The following is a 23185-nucleotide window of genomic DNA, read 5'->3' on the forward strand; positions in this document are numbered from 1 at the left end:
CATGTTTACATACTTTTTATTTCCTCCTGAGTCTGCTGGATACTGCTCTATAATAAGTCTGAAACTACAAGACGGATTTCTAATGCAATTGCCCTAAAACTGAAGGATGTTTACAGTAGGATCAACTATCTCACTTGTTTTTTTTCTTTTTACATTACAACAGTGCCGACCTTTAGCCACATGACCTTATTTGGTAATTAAATACAACGTTTGCATCCGTCTGAGACTCTTGGTGTTTGAATGCTGACCTGATGTTTACAATCAGTCCCATTGAAATGGCATTTAAAGTTGTTAACATACTGTACATATAATACTGCTGCTAAGTATTATAAGTCAATCATGTGTTTGATCATCTGCTTTACTTTGTTTAAATGCTTATACTCTAATACTTGGATTTTTATGAATATGGTTTGAATTCTGAGAAATCCCTTTTCTCTTAATTATAGCCAGAAATGTCGACACAGTTCCCCTCTCTGTTTCTCACATTCTTTTTCACATGAGACTCTTCAAGTTTTAGTTCCTGGTAAATGCAAACAGAAAGCTATGAGTTTTCTGGCGTCACCTTTTGCAGACGGACAGAGAACTGATGAACTGTGGGGACGCCACTTAAATGTCAGAGATCATCTGCTGGTAGTAACAAGGGGGACTTCTTTCATGAGTCACTTGGTATGTGAGGAGTGGATACATGCATAGAGGAAGGCTGCACAGAATATCAACCTCAAGGTGAAAATATCTTCACATTAAATCTTGTAGTGCTTCTCATAAACTCAGTAATGACCAAATCTTAAAAGACCCACACACAGACTCAAGTTTGTCTGAACTTTAAAGGTTTTGTAATCCACTTCTGTAGTTTCAGCACTCAAATATTGTACATGCTTAAAATTCATGGTTTTATAAGTGAGATTTTACTTTAAAGTCTGTTAGTACAGAGGAATGTTGGAGAGAGAGATTGGAGAATGATGTGCTACAAAGGTCCTTTGTCAGGTTCAAATCTGGGACATTGTGGTTGTGCGTCTTAGACCACTAGCACAACTCAATGCTCTATATTCATAATTATGTGTTGTTTTCGTATGTTGTTTATTTACAAAAAGCAGGCGCTCAACACAAGTCAATGAAGGCACAGGTCCCTCGTATCACACAGCACCATCAGCCAGATTGTTCCTGACTATATACGGCTCAACGTGAAAGATGCAGGAAGAGCCACACACTGAGAAGCTCCTGTAAGCTGCTGGAAGCTTACAAAGGAAGACACAGTGAAGGGTTAGCCTTGTTGAACTTCCAGACCTTAACACATACTGGTCAACCAAACATTATGCACATTGTCAGGGAACAGAAATCCTCGAGGGAAAGGAGATGTCTAGTCTCAAGTGACAGAAACTGAAAATAAGTGAATATGCTAAGGTAGTGATCATTCAGAAAGTTAATGTAAAAGTGAACACTTCAGCTGAAATTAAGAAATTATCGGAAGGCGGTTTCAAAAGTTTCCAGAAGGAACATCGGAGATCTGGTTGCAGAAAGGGATTGCAGTGCGAACGGCCAAGATGCTGTGCATTCGCAGCAGTGTGCAATTCACAGATTGAAGTTTATGAAAACACTCAAAAAGGGCCACACATGAGTGGCACATTTACAAATTTGAACACACATTAATCATTACCTTTATTTCCAGGCTTCAATGACAGAGCTTTTCTTTTCTCCAGCATTTCCTGATATAGCCTATGAGCATATTGTAACATGTACAGATAATGCATACTGCAAGCTGAAATAATATAGAATAAACATGTAATGGGATAACATCTGTCATCTGTGGAGGAGAAGACCATTTGGTTCAGGGCCCTGTCAGCTCAGCTGGTATCATTTGAGCCACAATGGAGCGTGACACTGCGAAACCAGCTTTGACAGTCTGTCTGCCACAAAACCGGTCTGGTAGGTGGGAATCTGGTGCACTCGGCACGCCCGTCTCAGTGAGTAGGGGAATGAGATAATGGTGGTTGCTGGAAGTGGGAGGTGTCAGGCAGGGAATGCTGACCTGTTGTTGCTTGGATGAAAGTCAGTGACAACACACAGTAGAGTAGAAAGGAGAGGTAAAGAAATACAAGGAGCTGCGTTGATGTGGCATCACCATGCTCTAACCACTGCTTGGTGATGAGGTAAACGTCTGCGTGTGAAAAAGCTAAACCCACCTGTGCTTACCTCCACTGTCCACTCTCTGCTGCCCGAGTCTGATGGCAAGTCCTAACCTGGTATTGTTTTTTCCTTGTCTTTCTCTTCTAACAAAAAACTTCCTCTTCGTGCTACAGTGTGTCTCTTGTCCTCTCCTTCCTCCTTGATCAATACTCACCTGTCATGCACTCTGAGTGGTTGGCTACTTGGTCTGTTTTATCTGCCTCTCTTGTTTGTTTTTTTTGAGTTTCAGTCGGTTTATTTGTCTGTAAACTTGTGATGCTCATTGCAGTGGTATAGGCTGACCTCAGAGGTTTTATTATTTTAACATGTACCTGCCAGGCAGCAGGGATGAAGTGATTTTGAATTGTAGGTTTTGTCTAAAGTGTATACAGGTCAACACTTTTGCTCTTGCTTGAAACTCTTGAAATTACAACACTTTTTATTTTATTTTCATATTTTTGACAATGCATCTTACATCCAATTAATCCTATTGGATCTGATGAACCAATGGGTGTTTAAATTATTTAATTTGGTTACGAAGTATAACATTTGTGTCCGCCTTTTATGGAAAACATGGTCTTTTAGTTTATCTAAAGAAATCTAAAATGTCGTGGTATATCTAGCTGTTTTACGGCTCCAATTGCAATTAACATTAAAAAAAGGAATGTTTCCTAATCTTAATTAAGACTGCAGGGATATTGGGTGTTGAATATTGGCCAGGTTGTAAAGCCCTCTGAGTCAGACTTGATTGGCTGATGATTTTAGGTTCATAAATACATTCGACTAATAAAAAGCAAACTATGTATTCAATTAGCAACAAATAGGTGGTTGAAGGTTTTTGTGGACAGACTCTTCGGTTTAGTGAAAGAATATATGAATATTTCAGATTTGTTTTGGTTGCATTCAAGCTCAGTTCACTAAATGTTCTTAGTAAATTGCACCTGATCTGACTTTTATCTGCCTTGATTTATTTTAGGCCCTAGAGACAACATAAAGGGACACTTTAGTTTGTCTAAGTCCAAATGTGACACCTCTAATGTTTTTCCAGTATTTCTCCATGACAATGGACAATAGGCAAACTATTGCAAGTTGATCCAAGTAAAGTACTCTGCTAGGAAATATTACAAACCTGCTCCTCCATCTGTTACAGCTCAAACATTTTCAATTAAGTGGGGAATCATGCTGCCAATAGGCGTATTTTTTAAACTTGCACCTCTTATAGCGAGTCCATCCATAGTACGTGTCACCTCAATAGATTAAGCCTTGTTTTTTCTTCTTCTTTTTTTACAAAGGATAATTTCCCTGTTTATGAAGGTGTAACCTCAGAGAGGAATAAGAAGGGTCACAACAGCTCATTGTCCATTGGCCAGGTTTTATTATAAGATTAACAGAAGGGATGGCAATTATTTGGCCATAATCTTCCTTGTATTGTAACTTTCTGGAAAGGCATGGGTGCCCAGGCCACATTGTGGAGAAACCAAGTGTGGTCACTAACATTCTCCATTTGATTCATTACTCTGCTTTAATCATCCAAAGTTGCATTCCACATACACAGCACAGCACTTAATGAGTGCATACTTCAAGTGTACAGTTGAATGTACTATCTCAATTTAAATTTAAATTAGCTAAGAGTAAGATGAAATAACAAAACCACTTTAAACGTCTGTAATATATAGCTAGAGCCAGCAGCTGGTTAGATTAGCTCATTACAAAGACTGGTAATTTAACCAAATCCCAGCATTTCTAAAGCTGATTAATGAACAAGTCATATTTCGTTTTTTTTAAAACAGACACAAACTTACTGTGCCTGGCCAAAAGATATTGCATACAATAATTCCCAGTTAACCTGTTGTTTTTACACCCCGGTTGTTTTGTCGAGATGAATACGTGAGCTTTAGAAGTGCCGGTGTGCAGATATTGCAGAACAATGCCAGGCTAAAACTAACCTGCTGTTTGCTACATAGTTTGCCCAAAGACACAAGAGTGGTATCAACATTCTCATGTAACTCTTGGCAAGAAATGAAATAAGTGCATTTCCCAATGTCAAACTATTTCTGAGAACAAATTCATAATATTTCCACATACAGCACAAACCAAAAGAAACTTATTATTTCATCTTTACCTAATAACTGACTCTTCTGGACCCTGTTCTTTCATATTCATGGAGGAAAGACAGAGATACACAGAGACAGATATATCTTAGAGGCCATTGTTTAACCAGGGAGAGAGTCTGACTAACTCATATAGAGCTTTAGCCAAATGGATAAAAGTACTGTTGCCACAACACCTACATTTTAGCCGCCTTTCTTCTACTTATTACTTCTAATTTATGGACAGATGTTAACTTACCTATGCCAACAACTCAAGTAGTGATTCAATTCTTTGTGTGGAGTTCTTGACATTGCTACTAGGAGCTGTGAATCAAAAAGAGGAGATAGCATGAATCAGAAAAATTAAGAAATGGACTGTTAAAACCTGATATTTGACGTGTCTTTGTGGGTACGGTTGTTACTTAAGTGTGGACTCAAACATGCTTGATAATCTTGCTAGGATTGCATGGAGAACAATAGGCTATGTGCTCAGTCCTGACAACCAAAAACATGCAAATGATTTGCCTCTCTAGTCTTTTGCCTGTTTATTGTCCGTTTATTTACTGAAAATAGTATACCTATGTATAGCATGGTGTCTTGTTCCCAAAGGTAATACAGGACACAATGGACAAAGACTCCACATCCATTGTATGTTTTTTCAATAAGGGATTTATCTAAACATGACTTATTGCTAGTTATTTACTTTCCCTCCGTCTTTTCTTGTTTTTCCTCACAGAACGACCCCCCTCCTTCCTATTCTGTTGCCGTGCACCACCCATCCCCCCCTCAAGTCCTATGAGGAGTGTGGTGCATGGCGGGAGTCTAGGCCAGACACCCTCCGCCTATCCACAATACATCCGCCAGTATAGTCCACCTTGGGTTGTTAACGAAGTCCCACTGTCAAGCAAACGTGAGTGTTATCTTCAGCTAATTTTCCTCAGAATACAATGGATCCAGGTGTAGGGCAAAACAAATGGAGACTGAGTTGTCCCAAGGATTATAATATGTGTTTGTGTAGTATTGTTTGTGCGTTTGTTTGTCCAGACGCCAGCACAAAAAGGAGAGGATGCAGCAATGGTATGCCCGGTGTTACGGAGGGTCAGGAGGAGCTTTACTGGTGCTGCGGAGCTGCTTGCATTGGCCATCTGGCTTGGAGGTATATTGTGTTTATCCATACAGATCACTTGACATTGCCATAAACAATCATTTGCTAATCTAATTAATTAATATGGAAACTGCATACAATGTATCGATTAGTCCCAATATTTCCTGTGCCTTGCACTTCTGATGACAGTAGATTTGTTGCATTCTCGTGGTTTGTTTTTGATAATATACGTATTTATAAAGGGATTGTATAGTGGAGCTTCTATATTGGCCAGCTTCTACAAAAATATTTGCAGTACCCTCCTTAAGTATCCCCTTAACGTGCCTTTTATTAAGTAAGCCTGTTAGCATTCATAACATATCGGTAGTCCACATTTTGTCACTAGCATATTGAATTGTCAAATCATTGATGCAAATATGATCACCTTGGGATGTATGAATAAGTTTAAAAGTAGTGATAAATATTGAACTGATATCATTGAGTGAGCGAGCCAGAGGTAATGTATTCAGTTACATTTTACATTTCTTATTCTATGTCTTCATTTTGTTTTAGTTAATTCTAACAATAAGGCACACTCTACCTCTACTTACCCAACTCATTACTACCCCGAAACCAGTCCGTTTTGGAACCAGGATGATATCAGCAACCTTCTTCGAACAACGTGCCAAATGATAATGGAGATACAAAATAATAATCCGTCAAACAACGAAGCCTAGCCCCAACAATACTGTCTTATGTGATGGAATAAGTGACTGCAAACTGGGATCTGACGAAACCAACTGTGGTGAGTAGGCACCTGTACACACACACACACGCACACACACACACACACACACACACACACACACACACACACACACACACACACACACACACACACACACACACACACACACACACACACACACACACACACACACACACACAGACGTAACCTTACCAGAACCAGAGGAGGCATGGGTAGACAAATAAAAAAAATAGGCTCTTGGGACCTCATACATCGGTTTGGTGATAGGGATAATATTGGTATAGGCTTGTGGATTTAATATTAGTATTAACAAGAGATAGAACTGAAACAGTACTTTGTTTTATGGAATACTTTATAAGCACAAAGTGTATTCCAGGAGACAGCCCATCATTTAATGTGATATGAAGAAACAAGAAAGAAAGTGCACACGGCAGCATGCTCGCATTTGATGTGAAGGTAACTTCGTTCACATTTGATGTTTGCTTTTAATTGTTTAGTTACAACAACAGCAGCACACGGGCCAAAGACTCCACATTACTGTTGCATTGAGTATAACCCAGTGAAGAGACCATCTAATTTCTCCTCTGTCTTTTGTTTTCCCCAGTGAGGTTTGGCAAGGACAACAGCCTAAAGGTCAAGACGTCACAAGATGGCCGCTTCTTACCAGTGTGCTACAAAGACTGGAACAAGGACTACGCCGACCTGACCTGCGCTCAACTGGGATTTAGAGAGTAAAGAATTATCACTCATAACTCAATTATAATTTTGTCAACATGTAAAATAGTCTCGGATCAGTAGCAACAGCAGCATATTTCAATGGAGAGCAGAGCTCAGGCTTCAATGGAGTGATTGTTCCAGTCATTTTGCCAGACCTAATGTTGGCTTCTGCCTAAACCTGTAATCTACCCACTGATCCATCCTTTCTTCTCACCTGCTGCTGTGTGTTTAGGGTTGAATTGATTCTCCACAGGGTCTCTCTGGGGTGTCTCAGTGTGACATAAGCCGAATGAGTGTCCAGACTCAATCAAGCATTGTTTTGACAAAATGATCTATGTATGTGTAAGTTTGTCTCTTTTAGCTTTCTGACTGAACTACTTTTCCCTTTATATCCAGGTCCTATGCCACCAAAGCAATTACATCCCAGGAGTCCATTGGTTTAATATTGACCAGCAGCTCATCTGACCTTATCCAGGATCAGGTTAACGTCAGGTAAACAATGTAGTTGTTTGTGGGGCTGTCCTTGACCAAAACAATTCCTAGTAGAATTAAACAAATATTTTTTTTTGACGACTAATCAATTAGTTAAATTAATTGACAGACCTTTATAACTGATATATATAATTTCTCCAGAAAGAATGACAGAAAAGCACAACTTTAAGTCACATATTTGACAGAGATGATAAGTCTTAATCAAATCAAATCCCCGTCGACTAAGACCAAAACGACTAATTTTCAGACTTTTTATTTATTAAAAAAATTACAGAAAACAGCAGAAAGGTGCACATTGAATTCCTGCGTGTACTCATGATAACTGAGATGTTTTTCTAATGATGCAGCGCATCTTGTCCAGACCAGAAGACTGTCTCCCTGCAGTGTGTGGGTAAGGAGCGTCCATCTGTTCCTAAAGGCATATGTCACACACAGCCACCCTGTCTCTCTCTCTCTCTCTCTCTCTCTCTCTCTCTCTCTCTCTTTGTCCCTGTCTTACATTTTTTTATGAAATCCCGACTTACCTTTTTTGAATCTTAAATCTGAATTAAACTGGTTGGGGTGATACGGTTACATTTCAACAATGAAAAAAACAAGAATGAGATACCACATCCAAAATATGGCAAATATGAAGTGTAGCATCCATTGAGGCAGTCAACTACAGTCCTTGTGTGTGCACATGTACTGTACATGGTATATTGGCAATGCAACATATACAACATAGTTTTTATGCATTTGTGGTATGCTTTTAGATCATTGTATTGTCACCATTTCACTAAAACTCACAAAACAAGAATATTGAATTATCTCTCATTGTTATTTTAGGATGTTTTAGCAGTTTCTTAGTGTACAGTATTTAACATTGTCTTATGTTCGCAGATTGCGGTCAGCAGGCGTCTACATCCCGGATTATTGGGGGCAGCGCAGCTAAAGTGGGTCAGTGGCCTTGGCAGGTGTCGCTGCACTACAGAGGATCACACACCTGCGGAGGAGTCCTGATCTCTCCTGACTTTGTGCTGACCGCTGCCCACTGCTTCCCAAGGTGACGGACTACCTGGCATATTCCTTACAATGTACTTCATAGATTTACGGATGTTTATTGTGTCTCAGTATCCATGCTGTACATTGAAATGATTACAATGCATATTGTTGAACTGATACATTTTCAAATGTGCAATGCAAAGATTCAAAGAAAATATAAGCCCAATTTACATACCGATATGAGCCTACTGGTTTCCATTGAACGGTCTCCTTCTGTGTCACAGAAGCAATGCTTTTGCTCTCTTGGAGGACAACTGGAGAGTGTATGGTGGAGTTGTGTCTCTGGATGCACTACCTGCTCCCTACCTGGTTAAGAGGATCATACTCAGTGAGAACTACAACAGCGTCACTAATGACCAGGACGTCGCTCTGTTAAAACTTACATCTCCAGTTAGTTTCAATGGTTAGTCACATCTTCATTTTATTAAAACAAAGGTTGATGTTCATCCTTCATTCATTGCTGAGGCTGCGGTCAGAATTTGGTTTTAAGGTCAGCGCCTTGTTGGCTGTCATGGTTTAAATCTAAAATATTCTTTGACAAGTCACACATTTTTTACATCCTTCCAATATTGTGTCATTATGGAAAAACATTTCCACGGCAACTGCCGTGGAAATGTTTTTCTTTTGCTGTTCAGCCGTAGCTTTTTAAGTCTGTATGAGTCCACAGTCATCCTGTTAATCTGATTTGCCCAGCCCTTTGTGTTTGTGTTTGTATATGTACCGTTATATCATATATATATATATATATATATATATATATATATATATATATATATATTAACAACACATAGCTGCAGTGTTTGTTTTAGTTAAACATGTCTTTTTTGTGTTTTCCAGCTAATGTCCAGCCAGCTTGTCTGCCAGCTACCAACCAGCAAGTTCCCCATGGAACCGAATGCTGGACCTCAGGTTTTGGCACCACTGAGGCCGGATCAGGTAAACTGGAATATGGAGCTGAGTTTACTAGAAATGTAACAGATTATATGATAAGGTTTATAGCTTAGTTTATTGGATCAACTTCGGCTGTAGCAGTCATGCGGTCTGCTTTAGGTGCATCTGCATTAGTTTCTTAAAAGTGTATGCCCTTGTTGATTTATTATAGTTATAATTATTACAATTGTTCCATTCTACAGAAGCCCTGTAGATAAATGTATGTTTTAAGAGGTTGGTCTTGGGTCTTGTGATAACTAATTGTTGTTTACCCACAAACTGAAATATGTATGGTTATGTATTTGGCCGGAGAACACCAATAAAGCTGAAAAAGGTTCAGGTAACTCTAAAAAATATAACTTTCCTTATGAAAACAGGCAAACGGACATGGTCAGCTGTATATAATGTAGGATGACTAGAACTAGACCAGATCAGAGCACACATGCATGTTTTTCAGAGAGCAAGAGCAGTCAGGCAGTAATCAAATACAGGCAGATCTACTGTCATCAGAGGAAGTACAGGCACAAGAAAGTCTGGAGCCCCTAAGGGAACATGAATGATTCATCAGAGACTAACTACTGCCCTCTATACTGGGACTGATAGTGAATGAGAAAGATGGACCTACAACTTTATATTTGCTGATGGGCAGGTACAGAATGACAGCTCTTGAACAACACAGGAAATACAAATGCATAACACCTGATTAATCAGACAAACTGGAGACAAAAGAATGGAGATATGACAGTGGACTATCTGTTGCCATGGCAGTGCCTGTATTTATTAATCAATCAATTATTATTTGTAATCTCAATGTAAAGTTTCCTATTTATTCAGTCAACTTTATTACTATTTCTTTTTTTCTTGTTATCAAAATGATTGAGCATTTGGTTTTCTCCAATATAGGCACTGTCTCCAGAGATCTGATGGAAGTGACTGTGGATATCATTGATAGTCGTGTGTGTAACAGCACCGATGTGTATCAAGGTGCCGTGACCAAGCACATGCTCTGTGCCGGGGACCTGAACGGAGGCAAAGACTCCTGCCAGGTGAGCAGTATATGACGGGACACAGGTTTACAGTAATCAGATGAATATGCATTGTGCCTTTAACATCCAGTAAACTTTAGAGTAAAACTTGTGTGAACTATAACAGGGTGACAGTGGTGGACCTCTGGTGTGTCAGGCATTGAAACGTTGGTACCTGATGGGGATCACCAGCTGGGGATCTGGCTGTGGTGAAAGAAACAAGCCTGGCGTTTACACCAAAGTCAATAGTGTTCTACCGTGGATCTATAGCAATATGCAGGTAAAAATACACAAAGCAAAAACCTTAATGAACAATGCAAGAGGGTGTGTTTGACATCCAAATGAATTTGATGCATTTAGAATAAGGCTACAGGTTTTAACCATCTTCACACTTCTTGTGCCTCCTACAGAAAGAGATGTCATGATGTCCCTTTGTCTCCTACTGGTGGTCTACTGCGCCACCCCTGTTCTCCACTTAACCTTGCACTATGAAGATGAGACATGGAAGGATTTAAACATAAAAAATGAATTGATGAGGAGATACTTAGAGACAGAAAGGCACTCAGGTGAACGACTTAGCGGGCAACGCAATACATTGCACAACGTGAACAAACAGGACTTCTGTCTTGAGAACATATATCTATACTTTTCATCCTCTGTCATTCGGCCGTGATGTGTATCACCTGAACCTGATTATTGACACACATCAATCAATGCAGTGACGTCAGTCTTGCATTCTTGATTTCATTCTTCTGCCTCTTGGTGTCACAGCCATACAGTATACTTGTGTTTACCTTCTTGTTAAGCAAGCTTTAAAGACGGCTGGCCCTTCTCTTATGTGTTCTGTGCCAATGAAACACAGTCCACTCTACTGTGATCTTTTTTGTTCGTTTGAAAATGATACTCCATAAAAATTATTTGCAATTGTAGAGGTGTGTGTGTGGTGAGGTGGGTTTTTCCTCAGGGACGCATCTCAGGCTTTTCTATCCTGACTATTGTAACCCCTATTAAAATAAAAAAAGGACACTTCAATGTGTGTCGTATTTATGTGCATTGGCCATGTTGTTTACCATATTTTACTATGTCTAATGTGTGGGATCCCTGAGCATTAATCTCTGAGCATTCATAAAATAAAGATAAAGGAACATTCTTACTATAGAGTTGATATCCATCACAAGCGGTCAATCACACATGAGGCTGGCTGAATGCAGAGAGAGAGAGAGAGAGAGAGAGAGAGAGAGAGAGAGAGAGAGAGAGAGAGAGAGAGAGAGAGAGAGAGAGAGAGAGAGAGAGAGAGAGAGAGAGAGAGAGATCAACACAATGCATAAGCAGTCACACTCTTTCAGGAGCCACATTGTTATCCATCACATCGATGTGAGCAGTGTGTACATATTGACAGATGATAATATTTGGAAAAAGCCTTGTGAGACAAGCTGTCTGATTTTTGAGGGTGGGTAACAGTTTGTTGACCAACGGTCCGCTGGCAAAACAAGCGGTAAGTTGATGTCTTTGATCTTATTCTTCTTATTTTGTTGTATCAGGAGGCGTCATAATAGCCACGAAAGCTAATGGAAATGTGTATATGAATGATTGAGTATTAGCTAGTTCCGAGCACACAGTGCGTTGTAGATCGTGTCATTAGTAGGTTAAGATGTTATATCAGTCACGCACATTTCTAACGCAATTTAATTTACGCCAACATGAGTGCTGTTTGCAATATTTAGGCTCCACGCCTGGACGTCGTCTGTGGTCTCGTCAGTTTGCAGAGATGCCATATTGCATGTTATTTATCAGCGCTATAGAACATCTAATGAGGGTGTGTCTGTTGGCACTGATCACTGTTCCCCAGTTTCGCTGCAATAAAAAAAAGAAATGTGCAAATGCAAATCAAATTCCTAAAAGGAGCGTGGCCGATTCACTTTCTCTGACTGCAAGCCTTATAGTAAATTGAAAACCACAGATAGGCTGTAAACGGCTACACCAAACGGCGCATCAAGGCTCGTTTGGATGCTCCTTCAGCTGAGCCACAGGTTGAGCGACGCACAGCTCGATGAATGCGTTGAATGACAGGCTGTTCTGACAATTGTTTACATGATCATGTAAGAGAGGCTATTGTGGTCGGTCTTTGTTGTCGGAGCAAGCCGCCAAATGTATTTAATTATTACGGGATGTGTAGATATTGTGTGGAAAATAATTCTGACTTAATTAATAGCCGTGCGCCAGACCCCTCGCTCCTGTTTATGTGCAAACTACAGTCACCGTTTATCATTCGGCGCCAGCATATTTTCAGATGCAGCCTGTTACCATGGAGATAACTGGACACTACGCACATTGTTGTCATGGTGATGTAACATCATTAGGGGACCAAATTGCTGGAGACCTGTGGAGTGACCTATTTAGTGTCCCCTACATGTTATATTCATGTTGAACAAATATCTTCAGGGTCATTGGTCCCCACACAGATGTCCTGCACATGGTGAAATGGGGACTCACATTTTAGATCTTGCATTTAAAGAGAGACACACACACACATCCAGCACTCGGACAGCGAAACGTACACAGTAAGCCAGGGAGAAGGACCACGTACATTTTTCACTGTGCACAGAAAAAGATCCTGAGCAATTGAGAGACTTGGTGGGGTGTGGTCTCCTGTGAAAAAATATACATACAATGGAAACTGCAGGCACATCAGTCATTTTAATATCGTTTTTCTTTTGTGACCGTGTTAACTTTTTCTATAAAGTCATCAGTCAAACTGTAATTTTAGATGTTTCTGTCTCGCTGATCTCAAGCTTGTTTGAGGCTCACACGTTTGTCAAATAGTTTGATGTCAAAGGTTTGATCAATATGTTCTTCAGGTCTCAGATACTGTTGAGCACTCTGCTGCTCCCTTACCTTTTGGTTGTGTTATCTCTTTGATTGGCCTCTTATTTATTCCTCTCCCTTGTCACATTTGCCTCACCACATTTCCTGACCTTCCTTTTTACTGCTCTGTGAATTTTATCTTGGAAATGCCACTATCACACAACAGAGCGCCCTTCCCCTCCCCTCACTCGTCCTCATGCATGCCCTTTTCCTGCACTCTCCTGCTAGACAATGTCTGTCCCTCTCTGCTCGTCTTCCACCCCTGCTGTCTTTCAGCCTGCCCTTTCCTTGTCCCCACATTACAGAAAACAGCCTCACTGCCTGCTATTTCCTTGTCCTCCCCAAACAGATACAGTCACCCTGCCTGCCCCTTTCTTGTCCTCTCCTTCCAGACAAAGGGGATCCTGACTCTGAAACTTGACGTTTGCTAAACAATAGAGTTAAGGAAAGATGGATGGCGACTGCTCAGGTGCCATGTTTAATGCCGGGGAGAGAAAGGCTGCCATTGAATAGCAGCTTGAATCATTACATTTGGCAGCTGCCATGGTGCCAAACACCGAAAGGATTCTCACGGGAGAAACTTATGACACTGACCCAACGTTTTACATCAGTTTTATTGTTTACTGCAATCGCATTATTTTATTTATTTATTCGAGGGTCAGAAATGTATGTTTTAACTAATATGAAATAAAATAGAGCCAAACTGATCAGGTTCTAGAAGAAATTGTTGTACAAAATGGGAAAGGTACATGTCTAAATGCATTTATCAACAGTGTCAACATTACAACTTTTGTTTTTCATCTGTAAAATGCTCCCACTTGGTTACATGTAACAAGATATTTTGTTATCAAGAAGGATGACATTCTCTGATAACTTCTAAAATGATGTTATTGTAAGTTTTGTGGTGGATTTGTGGCGTGTCTTATTATCTATGCTATTAAGTGTCTTCATGAGAGGAGACACAATAGGGCATCAAATATTCCGCTTCTCCATTAGTACCAGATTGACAGAACTATCTTTAACATTATTAAGGAACAGTTTGTAAATGGCTGAGTAGCTGCCTGATGCACGGTTCATGTTTCTAAATGAAGTTTTCTGTTATTAATATCAAGCTTTTCATGTCAATCAGCTAATGAGACTTTATCTCAAAGGACCATCTTTCAATGATGATGACGATTGAATAATCACGGAATCAGTCAGTCAGTGAAATGTGTGGCTTGCAGTACTTTAAAGCAGTAAAGATTGATGAGAAAAACAATTAATGTTAGGTTTCTTCCAATTAAGCATACTGTTTGATGAAATACTGGACTAGGTCCACAGGGCTGACACAGACAGACAATCACACTCACATTCACATACATGCAACTTTTAGAGCTTATTAGTGAATGTTAATGCTGGTTTAGAGTTTAGAGTAGATAGAGTGATATGTTGTTATAAGAATAGTTTCTTGGGTTTACACCGTGACGGTTAAAAAGACCTGGAGAAAAACGTTGAAGATTTCAGTCTTGAGAATCCTGACTGAAATTTTGTTTTGTCATAGGATGAACTGATCACGAAATTAAAGAATCAAATAACTGTTACTATGGAAACAGTGAGATCATCTTTGAGGTGTGGGGGAGGAGCTACATTTACAATCTCAACCAGTGAATCAGTGGTGTAATGCTGTGGTTCTCAAATGGGGGTACGTGAAGGCACTCCAGGGGGTAAGTGAGATTTAAAAAATGTATATATTTAAAAGCATCAATTAAAAAATCCTTTTAAAAATAGTTATTCAATAAATATTCAATAAAATATAAGTTTAAGTTCATAAACTGATGGCACAGCGCTGTCTATTACACATTTTTGTTTAAACAAAAATGCTTTGTGCTGGTTAGGGGGTATTTTTTTACAACTGAAAAAAGGTTGAGAACCACTGGTCTAATGGATGCCATAGGCCTTAGGTTCCTTTGTTGTCATCTTGTGTCACATTATTTCATAAATGTCCTTGTTAGCAGTCTGTTGCTTGATGACTCACAAATCAAATATACAAAGTGTCAACATACAAACCACAACTGGGCGGGAATGATACCTCAGTAGCTCTGCTAATGACTATAATGGACTCTGTTCATTTAAGTGCACTATATGTCCTAACTGATAATCACTGAGACAGTCAGGTGATATTTAGGCAGACAGGTAGGCAGCCGTGGCGCTGTCAAACAAGAGTTTGAGCTGAGTTAAAGAAGGCTTGTCTTTCTATTAATTCACTTTGGAGCTTGGACATGCTTCATCAGATATATTGCTGTCATATCTTGTAACCCATCTGTATTTGTCTATATTGAACCATCACTCTCAATACTCCTTGCTAGGGTCGGCATATACTTACATTAAGAAAAGACAGGAGAGAGACATACAGGTTGATGTATAATAACTACATCACCAGATACTTTGTTTGCGCTGCATATATGTAGATTCATGACTTGGTGTTGCCACCAAATCTGCATTTGTACAATTGTTAAATTTAGTAACATGTTCAGAATGAGAAAGCAATCCCTGCCTTTTAAAGAAAACCTGTCTTTTAGAAAGTTTCATAAAAGTTGACATTTACTTATTCTACACTATGTTTCTTCTGTTTAGATGTAGTGCTTTGACTTGTCAAAACCAAACCATAACTCTTTTATCACAGTTTAGTTCCCAGTAACAGATATTATAGGGGTGAAATAGAGCGTTTTGTGTTGACCGTGAACAGTTTGTAGATAAGTTAGATATACATGGTTCATCCTCACAATTTGTCGGAGACACAGTTGGCACATGCGCCGCCATGACAATAAGCCAAGGTTGTGTGATGTCCACGGGGAGGAAAGAGTAACCTCTGGCAGGAAAAAAGAACCTGTATGAATGCTTTGAACATGGATCATCTGTAAGCCTTTTAATTTTTCAATTCAATTCAGTTTATTTTGTATAGCCCAATATCACAAATTACAAATTTGCCTCAGAGGGCTTTACAATCTGTACACATACGACGTCCCTGTCCCAGGACCTCACATCGGATCAGGAAAAACTCCCCAAAAATAACCTTTCACAGGGAAAAAAGGGAAGAAACCTTCAGGAGAGCAACAGAGGAGGATCCCTCTCCCTGGATGGACAGATGCAATAGATGTCATGTGTACAGAATGAACAGCGTTACAGAGTTACATAAACACATTACATGAATATGACAATGTATGAATGGAACTCCGATCCATGAAACAGAAGGAGGTAGAGAGGAGGGGGGGCGGGGCATCAGCAGGGCCAAGGTGGGAGGCCGGCTCACCAGGCATCAGACACCGCCAGGTCCAATGGACCCTATGAGACGTGAAGTCACAACGACTCCGGGGAGGAAGCAGAGTTAATAAGGTGCAATGGAGAGATGTAAATTCATCCATAAGGAGAGAGAGAAGAGGAGATAGGTGCTCAGTGTATCCTAAAACATCCCCCAGCAGCCTATAAACCTATAGCAGCATATCAAGGGGCTCGACCAGGGCAAACCTGAGCCAGCCCTAACTATAAGCACTATTAAACAGGAAAGTCTTAAGTCTATTCTTGAATGAGGTGACTGTGTCTGCCTCCCAGACTGAAAGTGGAAGCTGGTTCCATAAAAGAGGAGCTCGATAACTGAAGGCTCTGGTTCCCTTCTTACTTTTTAGGACTCTAGGAACCACAGGTAGCCCCACATTTAGTGAGCGCAGCTCTCTAGTGGGTTAATATGGTACTACAAGCTCCTTAAGATATGGAGCTTGATATATATATATATATATATATATATATATATATATATATATATATATATATATATATATATATATAAGATATTGTATCAGTTAAACTCCAGGGGTATGGATATAACCAGTACTGTCTTATGTGACTCCCTTTTACACATATTATATTGAATGTGTGCTATTGTTGTGTGTCTATACTGTTTGTGTATATGTGTTTTGTATCCTTCTTTCATTCCCTCTCCCCCTCCCTTTTTCTTACTATATGTCAACAGTTGCCATGGAAACTATTTTGCTCTTCCTCTCTTCACTCCTGGTGTGTGTGGCTGGTAAGTCGCCCCCCCCCCCAAGCTTCCACATCCTTGAATTGCACATATTATCCAGAGGGAGGCGTTGTCGGGTTATGGAGTGAAAAGGCACTCTTTGGGTATGGGCTCGTAGCAAAACACCAATTACTGCTTTGGGGCTCTGTGTGTGGGTTTCACAGGTCTGCTGTGTCACTGACTGTGTGTGTGAGGTCTGCTTATAGTGTATGATTAAATGTAAAACACATACACACATGCCCACACAGTCACTCACTACAAATAGATGATCTGGTGCAGTGCTGTGACCTGTTTTTTATGACACTTGGAGTTTGTGTTAGAAAATAGTGTTGATGTATTTCTCACTCAGTCTCCCACTGTACCTAATTTCCTGTATGTCTCCTTTCTCCTTTTTTCTTCCTCCCTCTGACGCAAACCACTTCCTTTCCTCGCTGCCGCTCAGCTGTATCAGAGAACAGTGGGCAAGGTGAGTGCACTTGATGTCGTCTCTAATGGGGTCCCACGCAGGCCCAACAGCCACATTGGTGGCTCTATTGGTTTCCAGATCAAATCAGACGCTTATGGATTGCTCTACGACCGCGAGCACTCAGATGTATGGATTAAGCCCAAGAATGACCAGATCCAACTGTGTGTTGATTAGATTATTTATAGAGGAATCATTGCTGAGGAGATGAGAGTGGTTGTTAGGGTTGGAAAAGAGCTGATACGGAATCTGTATTAATACACAACAACATATATTAACAAATGCATTAAGTGTTTGCCACAGCATTATTTTTTTCAAGCTGTAGAGCCAGACTAGTATTTGACAAATGAACTATGGTTTTGGTATTGTAAAAATAAAGTGCATTAGGTTCTGGTCTTTTACAAAGTTAGTGAAGGGTCTTTAAAGCTCAAACATGACTTAATGAATACTACATACAAGGCTGCGGCAGACAACTTGTTTTTGGTTGTGTTTTTAACCACATTGATACAATCTGAACACTTTGGTTCTAAATATGTGGTTTCTATTACATGTTTACAGTTGACAAGAAGACAGTTGAAAACCCATTTATTTATGGTAAGTTTGAACAAATCTGTGTTTTCCGTAAGCACTGGCCAGTGTCTACACATGAATATACTCTTTGCAATGAATGGCACATTGATTTATTTGTTTCCCTTCTTCTGTACCTCTCATTCTGTCATCATCTTTTTCTGTAGACTATGAGAGCCTGAGGATTGGGGGATTGGCATTTGCCGTGGTGTTGTTCGCACTGGGCATTCTTCTCATCCTTAGTAAGTCAACAGCTCTGTGTGGGTTTCATTTTATTATGTGTGCATGCACTCAATGTATTTGAGTGTTACAATAAAATACAAAATGTATTATACGTTATGATATAAGATATATATATATATATATATATTATATATATAACGTAATATATTATATATATATATATATATATATATATATATATATATATATATATATATATATATATATATATATCTTTATCATTGGGCAAAAGTGAACTACTGTTAACAGCGATGACACAGATAACGCATCTAACAAAATCTGGTCAACACAGCTCATGATTTCTCAAATGTTTAGGTCGACGATGTCGCTGCAGTATCAACCAGAAGCCCAGGTATGTCAGTGTCCCTCTCTGATTAAAAAAACAAACACGCAAACAAAGACTTGGTTTTGCAACATCTTTTTTCATTCAACATGATTTGGTTACTACGACAACCTGTGGCTCTTCTCTTCAGTGCCCCCAGAGATGAGGAGACACAGGAGGAGAACCTGATTGTCTCCAATGGTAAGATGCACAGTGCCTGCACAGGGGAGGAGGGGGGCCATTTGCTCTGGGTGCATGTGTCCGCACATGTCAAACCGTACTGCATGTGAGAGTGTGAAAGAACATACAAGTTAGATCAACTTTAAGTAACTGCTGACCTTCCTCCCAAGGTTTAAATTCACTTTAATAAAGGATAGCAATCAACCGGCAAACAGTTGTGGAGAACTTTGTCACCTTTACATCTTCTGTCAAAATTAGGTTATCATAATATTTAAGGGACATTTCACCCCAAAATAATTTATTTTTATTTCACTCTTACCTGTAGTGCTATTGCTCAATCTAGATTGTTTTGCTGTGACTTGCCTGGTGTTGGAGATATCGGCTGTAGAGATGTCGCCTTTCTCTGGAATATAATCAGACCATATGGCCCTCAGCTCCTAGTGCTCAAAGCAGACCATGTCGGGAGCGGTTTAATGGAGGAACTATTTTCTTTCAACAATAGTTCCTCCATTAAACTGTTTACAACAAGATATATGGAATATTTTGTATATCTATATATACAAGATGTATATTCAAAAGAAGGCAGACATCTATAAGGCCAACATCTCCAAAACTAGGCATATTAAATCAAAACAATCTAGATGGACAAATACACCTAGGAGGAAATATATGTATTTTCCAATTTTGGGGTGAACTGTCCCATTTGCAGATGCTCCAACTTTTGAGCTATCCTTTTAAATGAAAGAAACTTTCAAATGCAACGTCAATGCTGTCGAACCGAAAGCCCATTGGTTCCGAGATTCCAATAGAATTGAAAAGTAGAGTAGAATAGAGGGAATTGAACTCAACTTCAACTGTCAACTTATTTCAAAGGTTAAGAAAGATTCATGTCACAATCTTAAATATTGTGTGTATTACCAACTCTTAGTAATCAGCAGGGCTATCACCAGCCCTTTGAGTGATGGATGTAAGTGAAGGAATGAGAGAGAAGGACCGAAATATTTAGACAAGTTTAATGCTTTGCATCCGGGCTTCAACTAAATTGCTTGTCCTTGAACTTTCAGCTGCAGCGGCTGTCAAAGAGACTCAAGCAGAGAACTGAGGCGACTCCACTGGACTGAGCTGCCTTCTAAAATGACGATTAAAAGTGGTTATATAGAAGTGTAAGAGGGGAGTTATATGTTTAGATGTGTAATATGTACTGTATATAAAAGGTTGAGCCACTGAGACAAACCTTTAGCCCGTTGTGACCGTGCCAGTCCACCAGTGCTCTTGTCCGTTCCCGTGCCTTTCTGTGACTCTCACTCCGGTTCTTTGTCTTAGCCAGGAGCACCTTCAAGCCTGATAAGAAGTGTTAATGTTTTGTGGTCTGCTGTTCTTTGTTTTGTATTTCTATCTATTGCCTTTAGGTTTTAGAATACTGTATGTCAGTATGTTGTTTATCTTGTCAATTGTAATGTTTGTCATATTTGGATTATAACATATATGCATATATACTGTATACATCTATAAGTATATATATAAAGACAGATACGATATACAGTTAAATATCCATCATTTAAGTCTACCATTGAATGGTTGGTTTGCGTGCACATGTGTGGGCATATCCTGTATATATGAGTTATATCACAAGTGCATGTATATCTCTACATGTTAATGTGATGAGCCTTATATAAGACAATCTCAACTGCCACAGCTCTCTGACTGAGCACAGTAATGGTTTGCAGGTATCTGCATGAGCTCCTCTGCTGCAGTGTTTTTACCGTCCACAATGGAGAGAGCTTGTGCTTCAGCTGTTTCACTGCCTTCTTCTCCACACATCTGCTTCCTGGCTCCGTCACTGGCTCCGCCAGGATTAACTATAGTCTACTGTCCAGCATACTATGATTAGTTCACCTGCATACACTCGCTAGTGCCGCAAATCTACTAATCTTGGGTCTCTTTCTTTCTTGTGTTTTGCTTGCTCAGTCTCTCTGATGCCTTTGAGTGGCCGTCTATTACATGACAAACCCTTTGATGCTGAGTTTGAGAGAAGTGAAATGTAAAATGTATGTGCAAGAAATTGTAGCTTCACATATGCCAAATCATAGCGAGAGAACAAATGACCAATCCTTGTTGTGAATTCCCTGTACTTAATGTCATCAATCTTAAGTCTGAGTGTTTTAAAGACGACCACTGTACACTTTAATGCTTAGTTTATTTTACGCATGAGGCCTTGTTGTGTAGCCATCTGTTGTGCTTTTGGCAGAAACAAATAAAGCTGTCTGACCATTCACAATAATGTGGTTTTGTGTTTAATTAGATGAAGACCAGAGTTAAGTGTTTTTATTTTAGAATCTTTTTCAGGGTCTTTATGCCTGAACATTTTAGCCTAGAAAAACAGATTTCACAAACAGCCCTCTAGCAGCACTTGAAATCAATCTGTACATTTCCTGTCAATGTCAGTCAAGGTTATGAGCTGCTACCTGGTGCTTGAAACTGAAAATGTGTTCCTCACCAGCAGAGCCAGTACTGTTCTGCTCATTCTGCTGTGATTCCAAAGGTTGTCTGAAATGCTATTTATTGGCATCAGAGTACAAACTTTATGAGACTATGTGGTAAATGAGCGGCTAGACGGAAGTATGGCTGTGAGCATGGGGAGGTGGTTTGTGAGTGTGTGTGTGTGTGTGTGTGTGTGTGTGTGTGTGTTAGAGGGTGGATCTGTTAGGGAGGGAGCACCTATCCCTTGCAGAGACGGACACACAAACACACCTGGGCAGAAGAAATACAGAGCCTTCAGCAGCTCAGGTGAGTAAAAACTTGATTTCCAAAAATAAATATTAAATTAGATATGCAGGTCCTAAAAATGAATCAGTTGTGTGCATTTCAGATGTCTATAAATGGATGTAATGATGATTACAATGTTAATGCATGTGTTTTAGATGTTAGATGGTCTAGAACGAGTATGTATGTCAAATAGAACGTATTGTCATTCTCACAATGTGAAGTTGAACTTTCCAATGTTCCTAATGTTTAATGAGGCAAAATATAAAAGCACATATGTTCAAATAAATATATCTTGTGGGTGGGCTAAGATGGACAGTACTTTGTTTTAATTGTTCTTGTTAATTGCACCCAATTAAGATAATTCAATAATAGATGCATGCTGACAGTCAGGTGTTGTGTGGTGTTCTGCCAAAATCATTAAACAAATCAAAAACATTATTAGCTGGGTGTCACGACAGCTACTCTTGCCCCATCCATAACCTCTATCAAACTGTGCAAGGTTCAAGGGTAATGATTATTGGAGCTGTAATATATTAATGAGTAACTGTCTCGGTATGCCCTTATGCTCAGTGGTGCATTGAAAAGGCCCAGACACATAATAAATGAAAGCACTGAAGTCCACAATTCATAGTGGCATGCTTCAACTCAAAGGAGACAGCAAGGGACATTTTTAGTCTGTTAATCTGTGTAAGTTAATGATTATAGGTCAGGAGATGTAGAGCAAATGAGAAACTTGTGTGTGTGTGTGTGTGTGTGTGTGTGTGTGTGCGTGTAAAGGATGGCAAGAGAAAGGGTGGGGGTGGAATGAGGATCAATATCGCCATTAGCTCGTTAAAGTTCTTAGTGAAGAGCAACGCAATCACTTTGCTCCTAAGCCTGTAGTAGGGGAACCCAGTGAGGCAATTTATCAGGACATATAGAGTTTCCAAGCTTTCAACTACATCTCATCTAAAGTGAATAAGCCCATTTAAATGAGCCTCTACAAGTCTCAAAACAAAATCAAATGGAGGGACTATTGAAACCAAATCCACACAAATATCCCTCCCTGCAAACAACAGTTTTGAGATACCAGATTTGATGGTGACTTTTATTGTCATTACTTTAAAACAAGATTAAAAAATAGCAGACACGGTTGGATCACCAGCTGCCACCTGCTGTTATCACCAGCCTTTTGTTAACTGTTTGCATTATGTCCCTCCAGTTTTGTCAACTAAACATAAACAGACCAGGCATCATGTCTTCTCAAGGTAAGTTACCCAGCGCCTGACCTGCTGATTATCTATGAACAGGAGAGACAGAGACACTTTAATATGACACCATTTTTGTGACATAATATTTAAAGGTCACAGACATTTTTGATTTAGAGTAGAGCGACAACAAAAACATACCTGGGTAGAGAAAGGTTGACTTATTA

At 39.6% G+C, this 23185-nt stretch overlaps 2 protein-coding genes across 2 annotated transcripts; both read left to right on the plus strand.

The window, feature by feature from the left end:
• Positions 1 to 5991: 5991 nt before the first annotated feature.
• Positions 5992 to 11385, plus strand: tmprss13a (transmembrane serine protease 13a). The gene is given in 10 exon segments (XM_034548959.1): positions 5992 to 6142; positions 6711 to 6837; positions 7220 to 7315; positions 7663 to 7706; positions 8195 to 8357; positions 8581 to 8759; positions 9194 to 9292; positions 10190 to 10332; positions 10439 to 10591; positions 10722 to 11385. Coding segments are annotated over 10 exon segments (1170 nt in total). The 3' UTR covers positions 10737 to 11385.
• A 5754-nt stretch (positions 11386 to 17139) lies between these two features.
• Positions 17140 to 21283, plus strand: fxyd6 (FXYD domain containing ion transport regulator 6). Its single transcript, XM_034548772.1, has 7 exons — positions 17140 to 17236; positions 17673 to 17696; positions 18252 to 18287; positions 18428 to 18502; positions 18819 to 18855; positions 18977 to 19026; positions 20070 to 21283. Exons 1-7 carry the CDS (start codon positions 17173 to 17175, stop codon positions 20105 to 20107), a joined length of 324 nt encoding a protein of 107 aa, XP_034404663.1. The 5' UTR covers positions 17140 to 17172; the 3' UTR covers positions 20108 to 21283.
• Positions 21284 to 23185: the final 1902 nt, after the last annotated feature.

The sequence above is a fragment of the Cyclopterus lumpus genome, chromosome 13 (assembly GCF_009769545.1).
Source record: "Cyclopterus lumpus isolate fCycLum1 chromosome 13, fCycLum1.pri, whole genome shotgun sequence".
Classification (NCBI taxonomy): domain Eukaryota; kingdom Metazoa; phylum Chordata; class Actinopteri; order Perciformes; family Cyclopteridae; genus Cyclopterus; species Cyclopterus lumpus.

What these genes read in the sequence shown, in the direction of transcription:
- fxyd6 (XM_034548772.1), top strand. Translation starts at nt 17,173, where the DNA reads ATGTCAACAGTTGCCATGGAAACTATTTTGCTCTTCCTCTCTTCACTC. An exon ending in GGGCATTCTTCTCATCCTTA is followed by an intron (nt 18,503 to 18,818) that starts GTAAGTCAACAG and finishes TCAAATGTTTAG; the next exon opens with GTCGACGATGTCGCTGCAGT. An exon ending in GAACCTGATTGTCTCCAATG is followed by an intron (nt 19,027 to 20,069) that starts GTAAGATGCACA and finishes TTGAACTTTCAG; the next exon opens with CTGCAGCGGCTGTCAAAGAG.